The sequence below is a fragment of the Condylura cristata genome, unplaced genomic scaffold, assembly GCF_000260355.1.
Source record: "Condylura cristata isolate star-nosed mole 26May11 unplaced genomic scaffold, ConCri1.0 scaffold00019, whole genome shotgun sequence".
Taxonomy (NCBI): domain Eukaryota; kingdom Metazoa; phylum Chordata; class Mammalia; order Eulipotyphla; family Talpidae; genus Condylura; species Condylura cristata.
The window spans coordinates 12,830,064-12,845,379 of record NW_004567120.1 but is presented as its reverse complement, the minus strand read 5'-3'; the positions used below and the strand labels follow the sequence as shown (position 1 = coordinate 12,845,379).

Below are 15,316 nucleotides of genomic sequence, written 5' to 3'. Positions count from 1 at the left end.
CTCCCCTCAACAGTTTACTTCAGTAGATCTGCCTGTTCTGCTCCCCACTCTGTCTCTGGTGAAGCCTCTCACCACCCCTGCACCTCTGGCCTTTATCCCAGTTCTGTATGCATAAATAAATAAATCTTTTTAAAAAATTAGTGGAAGTTTAGAAGTATGTATTGAGTATAGTGTTTGATCTGCTATTCATATTTAATAATTGAGACATTACACAAAATGATCCAGATTTTAGACTTCCATTGAAAATCAGCCCCAAGCTTACATTTCCACATTGCACCAATTGACTGGAAGGACCTTATTAGTGGTGTTAACCTTTAAAGCTCATGTCTCTATTTTATGTTTGTATCCAGTTTTTCTTATTCACATTACATGGACCTCCCTGGTCTTCAGAGGCACTTTAGTCGTAGTGCTTAATGTATGATCACTGCATCTCAAAAGTGATTTGAAGGGATAGTTCAGAAATGATTTGAATTTGGACGAATTTGGGACTGGAGACATTTTTATGTTTAAAATCTGCAGGGTACAATATGATTATCATCAGCCACATGTGCAGACAGAAAAGTTGAAATGTGACTAAAGCAATGTGAAGTATACCAAAAGTGTAACACACAAACAAGATTTCAACCACATAGTAGGACAAAAGTTATGTAGAATAGCAATCATTCTTATATTAATTACATGTTAAAATAAAAATATTTTAGATATGCTGTATTAAACCATATTCAAAATAATTTCAATAGTTATTCTTTATTTTTAAAAAAAGATTTATTCATACAGAACTGGGGTACAGGCCAGAGGTGCAGGGGCAGTGAGAGGCTTCACCAGAGTCAGAGCAGGGAGCAGAACAGGCAGATTGACCAAGTACACTGCTGAGGGGAGCAGTGGGCGGGTGGGGAGAGGTCTGCTGCTCCATGTGAGTCACCTCCGGGGTGGGGATCAAACTCATGCTGAAGTGGCTTCTAGTGCTGTGCTTTAACCCACTGCGCCACCAGGGAGGGCCCAGTTACTCTTTATTTTAAAAAATTGTGTTTACTAGAAAATTGGACATGTATCTTACCTTTTCTATTGAATAACAACATTCCAAATCATTAAGATATACCATGTTTCCTAGATTAAAAAAATCTTATTTAAAAGTTTCTTGTAAAAATGGGAAACAAAGATAAAGAACAATTTGAAAAGTCATCTAAACCCTGCTAAACATTGTTAAGTGTTTTTTCTACATAAATGGAATCTTGCTCTATAAAAATTGCATCATACTACATATACTATTTTATTTACTCCTTTTTCACTTAACATTTAAACATTTTTCCACTATCTTTAATTATTGAAAAAAATTGTAACTTGAATGCATTAACAAATCGAATATAATAGCAGAATTGAGAGAACACTTTATTCTATAAAATATTTTATATGGTGTAAGTATAATTTTAAAAGGCAAGTGAAAAGATAGCATGTAGGAAAGCTAAACAGTGGCACAACTTTATAGTGAATTGCTTAAAGTCACCCAAAGAAAATGAAACACAGAAGTATCGAAACAGACAAAAAATGAAAATGCAGGGCCTCCCTGGTGGCACAGAAGTTAGTCACAATGCTAGCGAGCTATCAACAGCCACCGGGACAAGAGTTTGATTCCCAGCCAGGGAGCTGACCCACGTGGTACAGCAGACCTCTCCTTTCTCCCCCACTGATCCATTCAGCAGTGTAGTTCCATAGATCTACCTCGTCTGTGCCTGGTGAATCCTCTCACTCCCTCCCCCACCTCTGGCTAACATCCCAATTCTTGCATGCATGCATAAATTAAAAAACATAAAAATGCAAATAAGTTCATAACTAATAGTTGCATGGAAACAATTATCAACATCAATAATTGAGGGAATGCAAATGAGGACCAAAAATATGGCAAGTAAATAATATTGGCCACTAAGTGCTTTGCATGATTTCCTGAATTTCCCTGACACCATTAGCTGCATGTGGCTACTATGGTTATAGTCATCTATATTTAAGGGGGAGGAACCACATATCTAAAGTCTAGTAAGTTCTATAGCTGGAATTTGAACACAGTCTGCCTTCTGAGTCCATGCCATTATTGGTGTTTATACCTAGAGGTGAGGGTTCAGAAAAAAATGCCCACTTTTGTACAGTTCTGGTGAAAGTGAAAACTGGCACAGCTTTTTGAAAGGTTGGGAAATATGTGTCAAAAACCTTAAAACCATTCTCTGGATTTTAACTCAGAAATTCCATGTCTGTGACTCCATCCCTGGAGAGAAATCACATAGATGACATGTATCTGAGCTGTAAAAACATCCAGGGTGCAATTATGTAAGTATGTGCAAGAAGCCATGCCTGTTGTCAGCTCCAGCCTAGGGCTTCATATGATAGGCTGATTGTGGCAATTATGGGTACTTCTTTATCTGTCTCTCAGAAGAGACGGGAAAACCTCTCTCCTGGCCATGGAATTTTGGGTTACTTTTAGGATCTTTGTCAACCAGTAATTGTCTTAAGGGAAAGTCCAGGTCCTGGCCAACTCAGAGTGATTGGAGCCTGCCCTGAAGCTTTCAGTGAGGTGAGATGAGGTGGATGTCAGAACGTGTAGTTGGGTTGTGGAGGAAGAGGGAAATTGATGTTGGATAAGCATATACTCCACTGGGAACCTCAAAAATACAAGAGGCCCTGGGCACTCAGGGCCTCCAAGGCTGACAAACACAGCACAAAGACACGCTGAATAATAATCTTAGTAAGGAGAGGAGGAAAAGCAGAAAAATGAAAATAGTTCAGGAAATGCCAACATCCAATGGGAGCAGGACACATCCAAGGGGACAGAGACCAGGGGAGAGAGGAATGAAGAGAGAAAAATGAGCATGACTCAGCAAAAGTTCTTCAACTGACAGATATCCCAGGGATCCCTGGAGCCTGGACATGAAAAAATGGAAACCAAAACAAGGGGTGGTTTCCCTGGGTACCAGGCCCAGGGAAATCATTTGTCAAGGTTAAATGGAAATCTTGCGGGTCTGTGCCCACAGATGCTTAAGAAACTTGTCTGAGGAGAGAACCAAATGGAGATAAATTCTTCAGTTTCCAATTTTGTCACGTACGTAAATCTTCCCTTCACACAACATTGTCCTGCTCTGGATACACTAGGTACATCTCTTCCTCAGAGGTGGGAAGGTGATCTTGAACATTTCAGGAAGCAAACATTTCTTTTGTTGTCTCAGCTTTGAATCTTCCTGGGTTTTGTAGAGACTTGGCATGCTCATGACATCTGTCTACCATAACTGGTTTTTCTCTCTCTCCCCCACCAGCCCTTTCTAGAACTCCTCTTCTTCCTCAACAATTATTCTAATCCTACACACCTTTCAACAGCCAACACAGATCCCTCTTCCTCATGACAGCTTCCCTGGATCTATGAGTACCTCCCTTCTCTCACTCCTGACAGAAGCCCATGATTTCTCAATTTCTTCTTCCTCAGTGATTGCTAATGTGCATCAGTGGACTGGCCCAGGCTTTGTTTCCCTGGTGATGTCTTGGATTGTGTTTTATAATTGCTTTGTATCTTTCACAGAACTTATTTAGGCCACTGGGGGAATCAGTAAAATTGTCTGTTTCTCTTGCCAGTCTGTACATGGCAATCTAGCCAATATTTTAAAGACTTAGAAGATGTTCCTTCCTTCAGTTAGAGACCTTTAATACCTCAACAGCACCTATTTTTTAATGGAGGTAGCATTGGTTTATAGCACTGTATATGATTTAGGGGTATAGGCTCCAACCTCATCAATGTAAATCATCACACCACTACCACCACCAAAGCCCTCATAGTCTTTACCCTGGACCATACCCCCCCATCCTAGTTGTTCACACCCCCAAACTCCTCTATTAGCCTCAATTCTGCATCCATATTTCCAAGGTTTGCTTTGATTTAGTGTTGTCAGTCCCTTCATTTTGTTTCTCTATATTCCACATATAAGTGAAATTGTATGGTATTCATCTTTTTCTTTCTGACTTATTTCACTGAACATAATCCCCTCCAGTTCCATCTGTGTGGTCACAAATGGCAAAATACTATCTTACTTATAGCTGAGAGGTGTGAATTTAAGTCTTAAATGGTTACTACGGCCCTCGGGCACTTCAGGACCTGGCTCCTGACCACCTTTCCCACTTAACCAGGCCACTCTCCTGCATTGCTAAGCTCTAGTCACAGTGGCCTCCTTTGGTTCTAAATGGGTCAAGGATTTCCCCAACCTAGAGCTTAGGCACAAGCTGTTTTTCCTTCTGGAAGTGTAATGACCTTCCCCTGGTTGACTCTTATTTTCCCTTTGGCCTCAGCATAAACATCATGCCCATGGAGAATCCCGCTCTCATTCTCTGGCCGAGACCCTCCTGCCTCCATCCCCCCCACCCCCATTGGTCCAGCTCACAAAATCTTGTTCTCTTTCTTTACCACAGTTTGGAGTTTGGATTACATGTAGTGAACTTTGCATGGAGACAGTGGTAGTAGTGACCGAGGGGACATGAAGCAGTCCTCTGGGGTGCTGGTGGTGTCGATATTTGAACTGGCATAGTGCTTGTATGGTAGTATTCATGACAACTTAAATGAATGCTGTTGGACTCATACCTTGTACAGTTCGTGATACCCTAAGTTTCTGAAAGATTGAGTCTAAGGACTTGTACTTTACAAAGTGAGTGGAAAGTTCCTAGTGCTGATGGTATATTTTTTCTTCAACATATCTGTGAGGATTTCATGCAAAATATGTACTTCACATATTAAGATACTAAGTTCAAAAGAGACAGTTAATCATCTCAAGATAGAAAAGATAAGCATGGACTGCCCATGGTTAATGGTAGGTTAAGAAGTTCCTTTGGAGTATCCCAACTCCAGTCTTGGCATTTTCGTGCTCTACTTATCCCTGGCACCAAAATTAGCTAATAAAACAAAAGCATAGAGGTTCTGATTCTCAAGCAGGTTTGCTAACATTGAACTCCAGGGTAGCATCCTGACCCCATGGTTACACCATTGAAGGCTCTCAGAGAGTAGACTAGTGTTATCTCTCCATCATTTCTAACTTCATCCATCCAATTATCTTACTCAGATACAATGGATTGCTCATTGTAACCCACCAATGTACTTTTGTGCATTCTCTGTTCTGTGTGAATCAGAACTAGAATGTCTCCTGAAAAACCTTTCTTTTCTTTCATTACTTATCCTGCTTAATACAGCTTCATAAACAATCCTCAAGAACCAAGCCATGTCCTGTTCATCCACAGCATGTCACTTCCTCTAGTATGTTGTTTAGATTCTGTTATGTGAGGTCTATAAAGAATGTTAAATATTAGTAGTTGGTGTAACTGGTAATGGGCATTTTGGTGTCTGTAAAATTATTCTCTGGAATTGCATATGTACATGTGTTTATCACATTGCACTGAAAATAACTTTTGGTGAATGTGTGGACCAATGGACACTGCAATATATTATGTATGAGTCTGAATTCCACAGTATTTCTGGAGAGTAAATGGCATTCATGGAGCTTCATGGGAGTGATGCTGATATTTGTGCTGATGTAAGCTCCTAGTGTTTTATAACAGGAACAGTGTTGGCATTTTTGGGAGGGCTGGGTGAATTTCTGTGTGAGGCATCAACCACTCTTGTTATGAAACAACTTTTGGTATAACACAGTGGAGTATTATGCAGCCACTAAAAGGAATGACATGCTTTTTTGTATGCATATAATTTATATGTGAGTCTGTGTTATAAAGATGCAAATGAAGGAAACAATCTTTTGTACTGTATTTTAATATTTAGGAAAGCTATCATACTCATGTTAGTTTCTAACATTGGAAGTAAAATTTTAAATAATTATTTCTGACATCAAGATGAACTGGATTTTTTATAGGGATGGGACAAAATTCCTTCTTTAGGAAAATCTTTTCAGACCTCCCTGGTGGCCAAGGGTATAAGTCTCATGCTATCACTGCTGAGGCCTGAGTTTGGTCCCCAACCAGGGAGGTGACCCATATGGCAAAGCAGAACTCTCCTATCTCACCCACTGCCCCCATCAATAGTATGTTTCAGTCAATCTGCATATTCTGCTCCCCATTCTGTCACTGGTGAAACCTCTTAGCCCCACACCACCCCAGTTCTTTTATGCAAAAAAGAAAAAATAGAGAGAGAGAAAATCTTATCAAGCTTTGAGCTGGCTATGTTACATTAAATGTTACACAATTTACATTCTCCATTGTTTTCTGACTGGTGTTATCATACTTAAGTGTTTCAATTTAAAATCAATGCAACAAAAAACTTCAGTAACCATGAAAAGAACAATAGTAAAATTTTTAGCATTAGCACAATTCTTATCTACGACGTGGTAGCTGAATTAGTGACTAGTTCTGATGGACCACACTGTTACTCTCCTCCTCCTTCTCTTTGTTACATGACTTGGGTGTCTATGGCCTTAATATTCATTGTTCTTTTCCTTTATGATAATCCCTTTAGAATTTCTTTCATGTGTGACTTGGCCTTAATATTTTTTTGTTTTTCAGTGAAGCTTCTAACTATTCCTGCTATCTTGAATGTTAATCTTGTTGGGTAAAGATTTTGGGCTGAAAGTCTTTAGGTATTTTAAATATCTCCTTCCAGTCCCTCTCTGCTTATAATTTCTACTGAAAAGTCTGCTAACATATTTTAGATTGAACTTTTTTTCCTCTAGAAGTTTTAATAATCTTTCCTTGTCAACGGCTCTGAACTGCTTTGTTATACTGTGTCTTGGAGTGTGACTGTATTGAATTATTTTGTTTGGAACTCTTTGTGCCTATGGGATCATATCTGGTTCATTTCCCAGATTGAGATAATCTTCAGTGATTATTTCTTTAAATAAAATTTTCATGACTTTCTCTTTTTTTCTGTGAACCCCATGATATTTCTCTCTCTCTCTCTCTCTCTCTCTCTCTCAAAGATTTATTTATTTAGGCACACAAGAATTGGGGTACAGGCCAGAGGCACAGGGGTTGAGAGATTCACCAGAGACAGAGTGGAGAGCAGAACAGGCAGATCTATTAAAATACACTGCCGAGGGTCCTCCCTGGTGGCGCAGCAGGTTAAAGCACAGCACTAAGAAGCTAAAGCCACTTCAGCATGAGTTCGATCCCCACTTGCCCCAGAGGTGATCCACATGGCGTGGCAGACCTCTCCTGACCCACCTGCTGCTCCCCCTAGCAGTGTACTTCCTCGATCTGCCTGTTCTGCTACTCACTCTGTCTCTGGTGAATCCTCTCACCGCCCTTGAGTCTCTGGCCTGTACCCAAGTTCTGTATGCATAAATAAATAAATATTAAAAAAAATACACTCTGAGGGGAGCAATGGGTGAGACGGGAGAGGTTTGCTGCACCATGTGGTTCATCTCCCTGGCTAGGGATCGAATTCGTGCTGCAGTGGCTTTGGACAGCTTCATAGTGCTGCACTTTAAACCTGTTGCTCCACCAGGGAGGATTCCCCCAGCCCAGCCATGATATTTCTCTTTAAGTTGTCCCAGGGAGTTCTTACACGATTTTCCTTTTCGCAATTCATTTTCTCTATTCATATATTCACTAATATTGTGTTTGTGAGCTCATTAAATCCCTCAGTTGCTTCAGTTTTTATGCTACTGAGCCCCTCAACTGTAAATTTTAAATCATCTATAGTGTTTCTTCACTCCATTATTTCCACTCGTACCTACCTCGTATTTTTCTTTATTCTGCTGTTGTTTTATCTCCTCCACTGACTTTTCTTGCATCCCATGAGGACTGCAATCACTGTCACCCAGGTGGCCCCTTCTAACATGCTCTGTAGCTCTGCTGAATATGGGCTCCTCTCAGGGTTTTTGGTTTGTGAGTTTGTTTGTGTTCTTATTTTCAGTCTGGCATTTTTGATGTGTTCTTTTGCCTCTTAACTTTTCATTTCTTATGGGTTTTAATAGGGGTAGATATTCAGACTTTATCTTTATTGATGTTATTTGAGGGCAATTACCTGTGAGGCATAGTAGATATAAACAAGGAACCCAGGGCAGATCACCAAAAGTGTCACCTTCAGAAGACTCAGGGATTTCAATTTCCTTCTGTGCTGCATGAGCCAGAGTTGTATAGTGGGGGTCCACAGGGGCCCCTCCTCTGTGCCAGCTCTTTCATCTTATTGTCCCTTATGGTTTCTTGTCCATTTCCACTATGGGTCACTTTTAAGCACCGAATGTACAGCTGAGCATGGACTGTGAGTACTTAAGGTTACAGACTGGGAGTTCTCTTTTCTTTTTCAGTACCAAGGCTTGTACTGGGGTGTTTGCTTCTATTATTGGTAAGTGCATGAGCTCTAGCTTGCTGAATCATTTCTAAAACCTACAAACTTTAGCCCTTGGGGAAGGGGGGCAGGTGTTTGGATAACTCAGCCTGGGCTTGGAGGAGCAGTAGTTCCTTCTCTAAGGAAATACGGATGCCCTGACCAATGCAGGCTACAAGTCTTCTATTATGAGCCTCAGCTGAAGTCTGTAGTCTTTGCTTGGTGCCCCCACCCCTGTAGTTTTCTGATAATGCACCCTCCCATCTTGGGTGCCTGCTCACACCACCCCCACCAAGTGCAGAGCTGGTTCTAGGAGCCCCAATTTTGGCATGCACGCGAGCCCACAGGTGTTGGGGGCTCGCCTAGCGCACGCTTCTCCCTCCCAGCAGAGTTGTACTGCTCTGCTGTTGTTGTTTTTCTTTAAATTCACTTGAACTTTTCTTCCCCCTCAGGTGGACTGCTGTTCAAGCATGTGCTGTGGTCATGCATTTTCCCTCGGGTGTTTTTTAAGGTTCTAAGTACAAAAGGATAACAGCACCTCTTCCCATTATTAGCATATTGAAAAACTGAATTGCAAAAAGAGTAAAAAAAAAAAATTCTTGATTCTTAACATAATGGCTACTTTGACACTTTTTTTTTTTAAAGATTTTATTTGTACATACAGAACTGGGGTACAGGCCAGAGGCTCAGAGGCGGTGAGAGGCTTCACCAGAGACAGAATGGGGAGCAGAACAGGCAGATCGACGAAGTACACTGCTGAGGGGAGCAGCGGGCGGGTCAGGAGAGGTCTGCCACGCCATGTGGTCACCTCGGGGGCAGACGGGGATCGAACTCATGCGGAAGCGGCTTTAGATTCTCAGTGCTGGGCTTTAACCCGCTGCGCCACCAGGGAGGGCCTACTTTGACACTTTTATTGAAATAACAAATTCCTTTTTTATATAGTTTTTAGTTTTTTATTATTTTTTACTTTCTTGTGTAGAACTGGGGTGTCGGTCAGAGGTGCGGGGGCAAGGGATGGTGGTGAGAGGGTTCAGCAGCGACAGCATGGGGAGCAGAACAGGCAGATATACTGAAATACACTGTTGGGGTGCAGCAGGTGAAACAGGAGAGGTCTGCTGCACCCTATATGGGTCACCTCCCTGGCTGGGGATTGAACTCAGGGCATAGCTGTGAGAGTGCTGAGATCTAACACCTAGGCCACCAGGGAGGCCCCTATTAAGGGGGGGGGGCTCTCTCTCTTTTTCTCTCTTTCTTTCTCTCTCCTGCCTCCTTGCTTCTTCCTTGAGCACATGATTAGAAGGATTCAAATGTTCAACAGGAAAAAAAATAATCAAGAGCATAAAGAGAGTCTTTACAGAATCAAATACAAGAAATTAAGATCAAATTTGGAATGATCTATACAAATTGTCATGTAAGAAGTCTCTGACATCCTAATAACAGCATGGACAGAGGAGGCCTGAGGACACTATCACTCTGAATAGACAGTGTGGGGCGGGAGGGCTCCCATTTGTCTTCCAATCCCTGAAGCTGAGAAATGACACACAAGCCATTACCCTTCTGTCCCTGCCCCATCACCCTGTGCTCTGGGGCAGGGCACTGTCCGCCTCCACTTCCCTCTCCTGAGAGCCCAAGCTCAGGCCACACACACCACAAACTTTCTCTGCTAAACAAAGTTATTTGTTGACCAGAACAAACAGTAAATTCTCCAAGCAGTGATGAGCTTTGTGATCGGCCTTTAAATGGGAGCGGGGTGCACAGAAGCTGGGGTCATCCTGTGGACACAGCTGTATGCTGCTTCTAGAAAGCATGCTAGAGTTTGGTGCTGTCTTAGTGCAGAGGTTTGCATGGAGTTACTCTGAGCAAAGAGTTCTGCGTTGTTGCTGAGGTCATGTGAGATCTTCAGCTTTGGGAACAGGATGGTAGAATGACCCGCACGCATTAGGAGACCCTTCCCTGGCACTTACATGCATAAAGGTGGAAGTGTTCCCCCTTGCTCCAAGCAAACACCTATCAGATCCTCTCCCATTTGCTCTTCCTCCAAGGTCACTTAGCTGTTGCTCAAAGCCCATTCTGTGTAGATGCTAGGTCTAACTGATGGACTTTGTACCTGGGTTCCACCCGTTGTGCTAGGATAGAAAAACTGATGAAAAGGTTGGGATCCGAGGGCCCTCCCAAGTGGGCAACAGGTTCAAGTGCAGCACTGCAAGCTAGCCACAGCCACCTCCATGCATGTTTGATCCCCAGGCTCAGGGGTGACCCACATGGCACGGCAGACCTCTCCTGACACACCCGCTGCTTCCTTCAGCAATGTACTTTGTTGACCTGCCTGTTCTGCTGCCCACTCTGTCTCTGGTGAGTTCTCTTACCATCCCTGCACCTCTGGCCTGTACCCCAGTTTTATATGCATAAATAAATAAATCTTTAAAAAAAAAGTTGGGATCTGAGTGAGAGTATCGTCAAAAATCTACTTGAAACAGGGCAGAGACCACAGAACTAATGGTCTTCTACACCCATATGTAGATAGACCTGACTCGTCAGAAGGCCAAGGGGAGTTAGAGCACAGGAGCAGCTCCACATACTCAATGGAAGATACTCCACAGTGACCACAGGAAGTCACATGACTTCAGGAACCACCTGACCCCCAAGCTTCAGGAACCCTCTGTTTTCATGTGACTGAGAGGGCTGAGTCTGCCATGGGACCATGGGCTGGGACTTGAACTTAAGTTTCCCAGGACTTCTAGGACTGCGCCTGACATGTGGTGGCAGGGACCACAAAACTCAGTGTCAGAGGCCCATAAGTTTCACACGGCTGAGAGAGTTACCCAGACCACAACCACTAGTAGGATCAGTGCCAATGTGACCTTTTGGACGGGTGAATGCTACCTATCACTAGAAGGTTCGTGGTAACATGCCTCTCAATGTTTAGGAGCCCTGGGGACAGGCTGCCACAGGAGAGTGGGTTCTACAGGTCTGCAGTGCATATTTGTGCAAATATGTGGGCTTTACATAGCTTTAGAAAAATTACCTTGGGACATGTATAAATGCAGGGTATGAAAATGGAGTCGCATATTTACAACAGAGTCTATCATTGAAGCCAAGCATTAGGTACCCACAGGGCTAGTGCCCTCAAGGGTCTTCTTAATCAATGTGGCTCAATGGACCATCCTGTTCCCAAACCTGAAGATCTCACATGGCCTCAGGAAAAACTGCAGAATTCCTTGCTCAGAATAACTCCATGCAAACCTCTGTGCTAAGACAGCACTGAACTCTAGCATGGTCTCTAGAAGCGGCATACAGCTGGGTCCAAAGAATGGCTCCAGCTTCTGCGCACCCCACCCCCATTTAAAGGCCGATCACAAAGCTCAACACTGCCTGGGAAACTACTGTCTGTTCTAGTCAACAAGCGATAATAGACCCCTGACCTCCTTTTCTTAGAACATTTACTGAAAAGTGCTTACAACTCTGAATATGTGTCTCTTCCAACACAGAAGTATCTTTCTCAAGGACCCAAGAGCCATTCTTTTTGACATGTAATTATCAGGAAGGAGAGGGTGCTGTGGGAGTCTTGGGCTCTATCTTCAGTAACTGTTAATTAATAAATACAGTTGGCCAAGCAGCATTTACACTGAACAGCCCTTTGTAATTTTTCATTTCTCTGCTAACCGAGCTCCTGCTTATTTACCTTGTATTTGCTCATTAAAACTCCCAATTACCCCTTCACAAATTCAAGTCAGAATGGAGGTCAGCTTGTTCCCCTATCGTCATTACTTATTGAAAAAACCTGTCCATACCACTTTAAATGTCCAATTAAACATCTTTGACATAAGTATTTTCGGTGCCTTCAGATGACCTTGTACAGCACACGAGCTTGGACTTCAACTGTTCCCACCCCCTTTACTGTGTTAGTGTTATGTGCTTTTTCCTAATAATAAGTGAAATTTTATATATAGGATATTGATTTTTCAGAAAAAAAGTCTATTCCAAGCATTCTTGATGGCTGCAAATGTATTCTAGGAAGAACTAAAAGAGGTTAAGCAGTGCATACAAGATAAAATTGTTGATTAAAATAATGTCAGACTAGAGGAAATTACAGTAAGTCCCATACACGAGCTTTAATTAATTATTTAATATTCAAAGTAATTATTTTGGTGAATATATATATAATGAATACTATAGGCCTGGCATTTTAAATGTAATTTTAACAACTCTAAGGGGTAGCTTCCATTATTAATACAGCTTTACAGGTGAGGTACTCCTGTTGAAGAACAGAGGTATTAAGTCACTTGCCTAAAAGGTCACAGAGCTTTTTAGCTGATGAAGCCAGGATTTGCCCCTAGGCAGACAAACTACAAACTGTTCTGATCACCCATGAGAACAAAATTAAAATTTTGTACCATGGTTAAAAATGTCTGTTAATAAGAACAATAAATCATGTTTATGGTCATAAACCTATTGAAGGAAGTCATGATTATTTTTGGAGTGAAGAACAGAATTTGATGATATTTGTGCAAATATGTGGTCTTTACATAGCTTTAGGGAAATTACCTTGGGACATGTATAAATGCAGGGTATGAAAATGGAGTCACATATTTACAACGGAGCCTATCATTAAACTTGAAGCTGGATTAGATACAGTCACAGTAGACCTACTCCAACCTTGGTTTTTGTAATTACCTCCAGATGGGAAGATACACATCCCAGCAGCAGAATTATACCTAGGCCATATATACTTAAATGAGACATGTATTGAAGGTGATTGCAATTAACTTCTCCCATCAAAAGATAAACTCTGGAGCTCTAATTATAACTCTTTTAATGTTAGATTTTCCTCATGTCAGACCTGGTTTTTGATCACAAAACCAGGGCTCCAAACAAGTGTGTGTCTTTGGGGGAGATAGCAGAGCACTGTAGAGGGTAAGTACAAAGCTGGTGTCCATCAGCTTTTTCTCCCTGAGGGCACCCCTGTAGGCCCCTTGATGTGTGTCACACTGACGCCTTCCTCTGAGGTCAAAACTCCAGGATAAGCAAACAGGCCCCCCATTCATAGTAAAACTGGGAATGTACTTCATCTATGCTCTGTCTGTGTCCTGATGATTGGAACTAGCCAAGAACTGTCTCTCTGAGGGGCATCCAGAAAGACAAACTTGCCTCCAGAGCCAGGTGATCAAATATATCCCTTAGGCAGCAGTCACAAAAGTTGGGGTAACAGGCACAAGTAAAGCTCCCTTCCAAAAGATAATGATGTTTTGGATTACAGAAGAGGACGAGCACAAATATGGAGCCTGCCAGCTGGAGAGAGTCAGTGAAGAATATAAAGATGGTGCCCACTGGAAGGGCAGTAAGATGGTGACCGTCAAGTGAAGCCAGGCAATGTGGTGTGCAAAGGTGGTCGCTACCAGTCTCTATGGTTAATCTCCAAGAAGGTCCCTAGATTAAATTATTAAATTATATGCCTGACTCTCAGGGAGATGCTTTAATATAAATAAATAAGACTCTTTTATAGGAAGTCAAGACATGATTGGCTGCCTTAGCACTGACTGGGCTTTAAGGCAGGTGAGTCCAAGTCAGTGAGCCCTTTAAGACTTGTTTCTCGGTTTGCTATAACTTCACAGGTCATGTGCATATGAGCCCCATAGGTTATTAAAGCTAGACTTTGGCGGGGCCTCAACTTTGAGGTGCACAGGTCTTAGAAACCAGAGCACCTGAAGTAGAATTCAAGCTCACCTCTGTCCAGGGAGAAGCTCTGGGTTCTGAGTTCCCTTCTGACTGTGTTATCCATTCCAGGACAGGGGGTGGTGGTGAGATTGTATTTGGTCTTTCCTACCCATTGAGGGGCTTCTTTTCTTTTCCCCTATCTGTATATGTTTTTTAGAGATTTGTTTATTTATGCATACAAGAACTGGGGTGTAGGCTAGAGGTGTGGAGGTGAGAGGATTGACCAGAGACAGTGGGAAGCAGAACACGCAGATCTACTGAAATACACTGCTGAGGGGAGCAGTGGAAGAGACAGGAAAGCTCTGCTGTGCCAATTCCCTGGCTGGGAATTGAACTCGTGCTGCAGTGGCTGGTGAAAGCTTTATAGTGCTGTGTCTTTAACCCCTACGCCAGCAAGTAGGCTCCCCATGTGTAGCTGTTGCTCAGCTAGTTTTTAGTTTTCTTCTGGAGGAAAATCTTCCATGTGTAGCTAAAGAGTTGTTGTGTCCTTTGGAGGAGGTGAGTTGAATATCTTTCCATATCACTACCTTGAACTACAACAGAGAAATTAACTTTCTACTGGTGAAATTATGATGTAGTCAAGGTTAAACACTAAACTGAACATGAAAGGAAACTGGTTGAAAACATCAAACATGATTAGTTTTCCCTTGTGGAAACCCAGGTGTGTGTATTAGCACACTGAACATAAACAGTCACACTTCACTTATTCTAACATGGTCCTTAGCCTTAATGGGCTATGACAGCCCAGTATCATCCTGTTTCTCACTTGCTACGCAAAAGCAATCCCCAGCGCCAGTTAAGTCCCTTCCCACGTTCTTATCTTGTCTATAAAAAAGTATGGCACCAAATCATAAAAGTTAGCATTATATGCATGGGTTTGAGGTAGATCTGGCCATGAACCCTGGTGTCATTAACTTCTAGGACCATGGAATTCATGCATTTAGCTCCGGTAAGAGTTATGGATGGTCTTCATATCTTTATAATGGATCTGGTTATCCCTACTGGTTCTAACTACAGCTGGCATGTTCTAGTCCAGCATTGCCTGTCAGTACATGGCTCCGAGGTTTATGTTAACTTCCCTCCAAATCGTCTCCATCATGACTTGGTCTAGTGCCCACTGCTGAGTCATGCTGTCCTTGTTAGACATAAAAGCTCACAGAACACCAATGTCAGAAAAAGACACTTTGTGACTATGATAAAATGGGGTAAGAAAGGAGGAAAACCATGTCACAGGGATCGTTGATCCCTGGCTAATATGACTGACTAGTACTTGATCAATTACAGCTCTTCACACCATCTATTCCT

General features: G+C 42.2%; 1 protein-coding gene across 1 annotated transcript in view; it reads left to right on the top strand.

Moving 5' to 3' along the window:
- Positions 1–13,657, top strand: part of NXF3 (nuclear RNA export factor 3) — a 33,995-nt gene extending 20,338 nt beyond the window's left edge. The window contains exon 20 of the mRNA XM_012727061.1: positions 13,532–13,657. Within this exon, the coding sequence (XP_012582515.1) occupies positions 13,532–13,657 (126 nt within the window). The remainder of the gene's footprint in view (positions 1–13,531) is intronic.
- Positions 13,658–15,316: the final 1,659 nt, after the last annotated feature.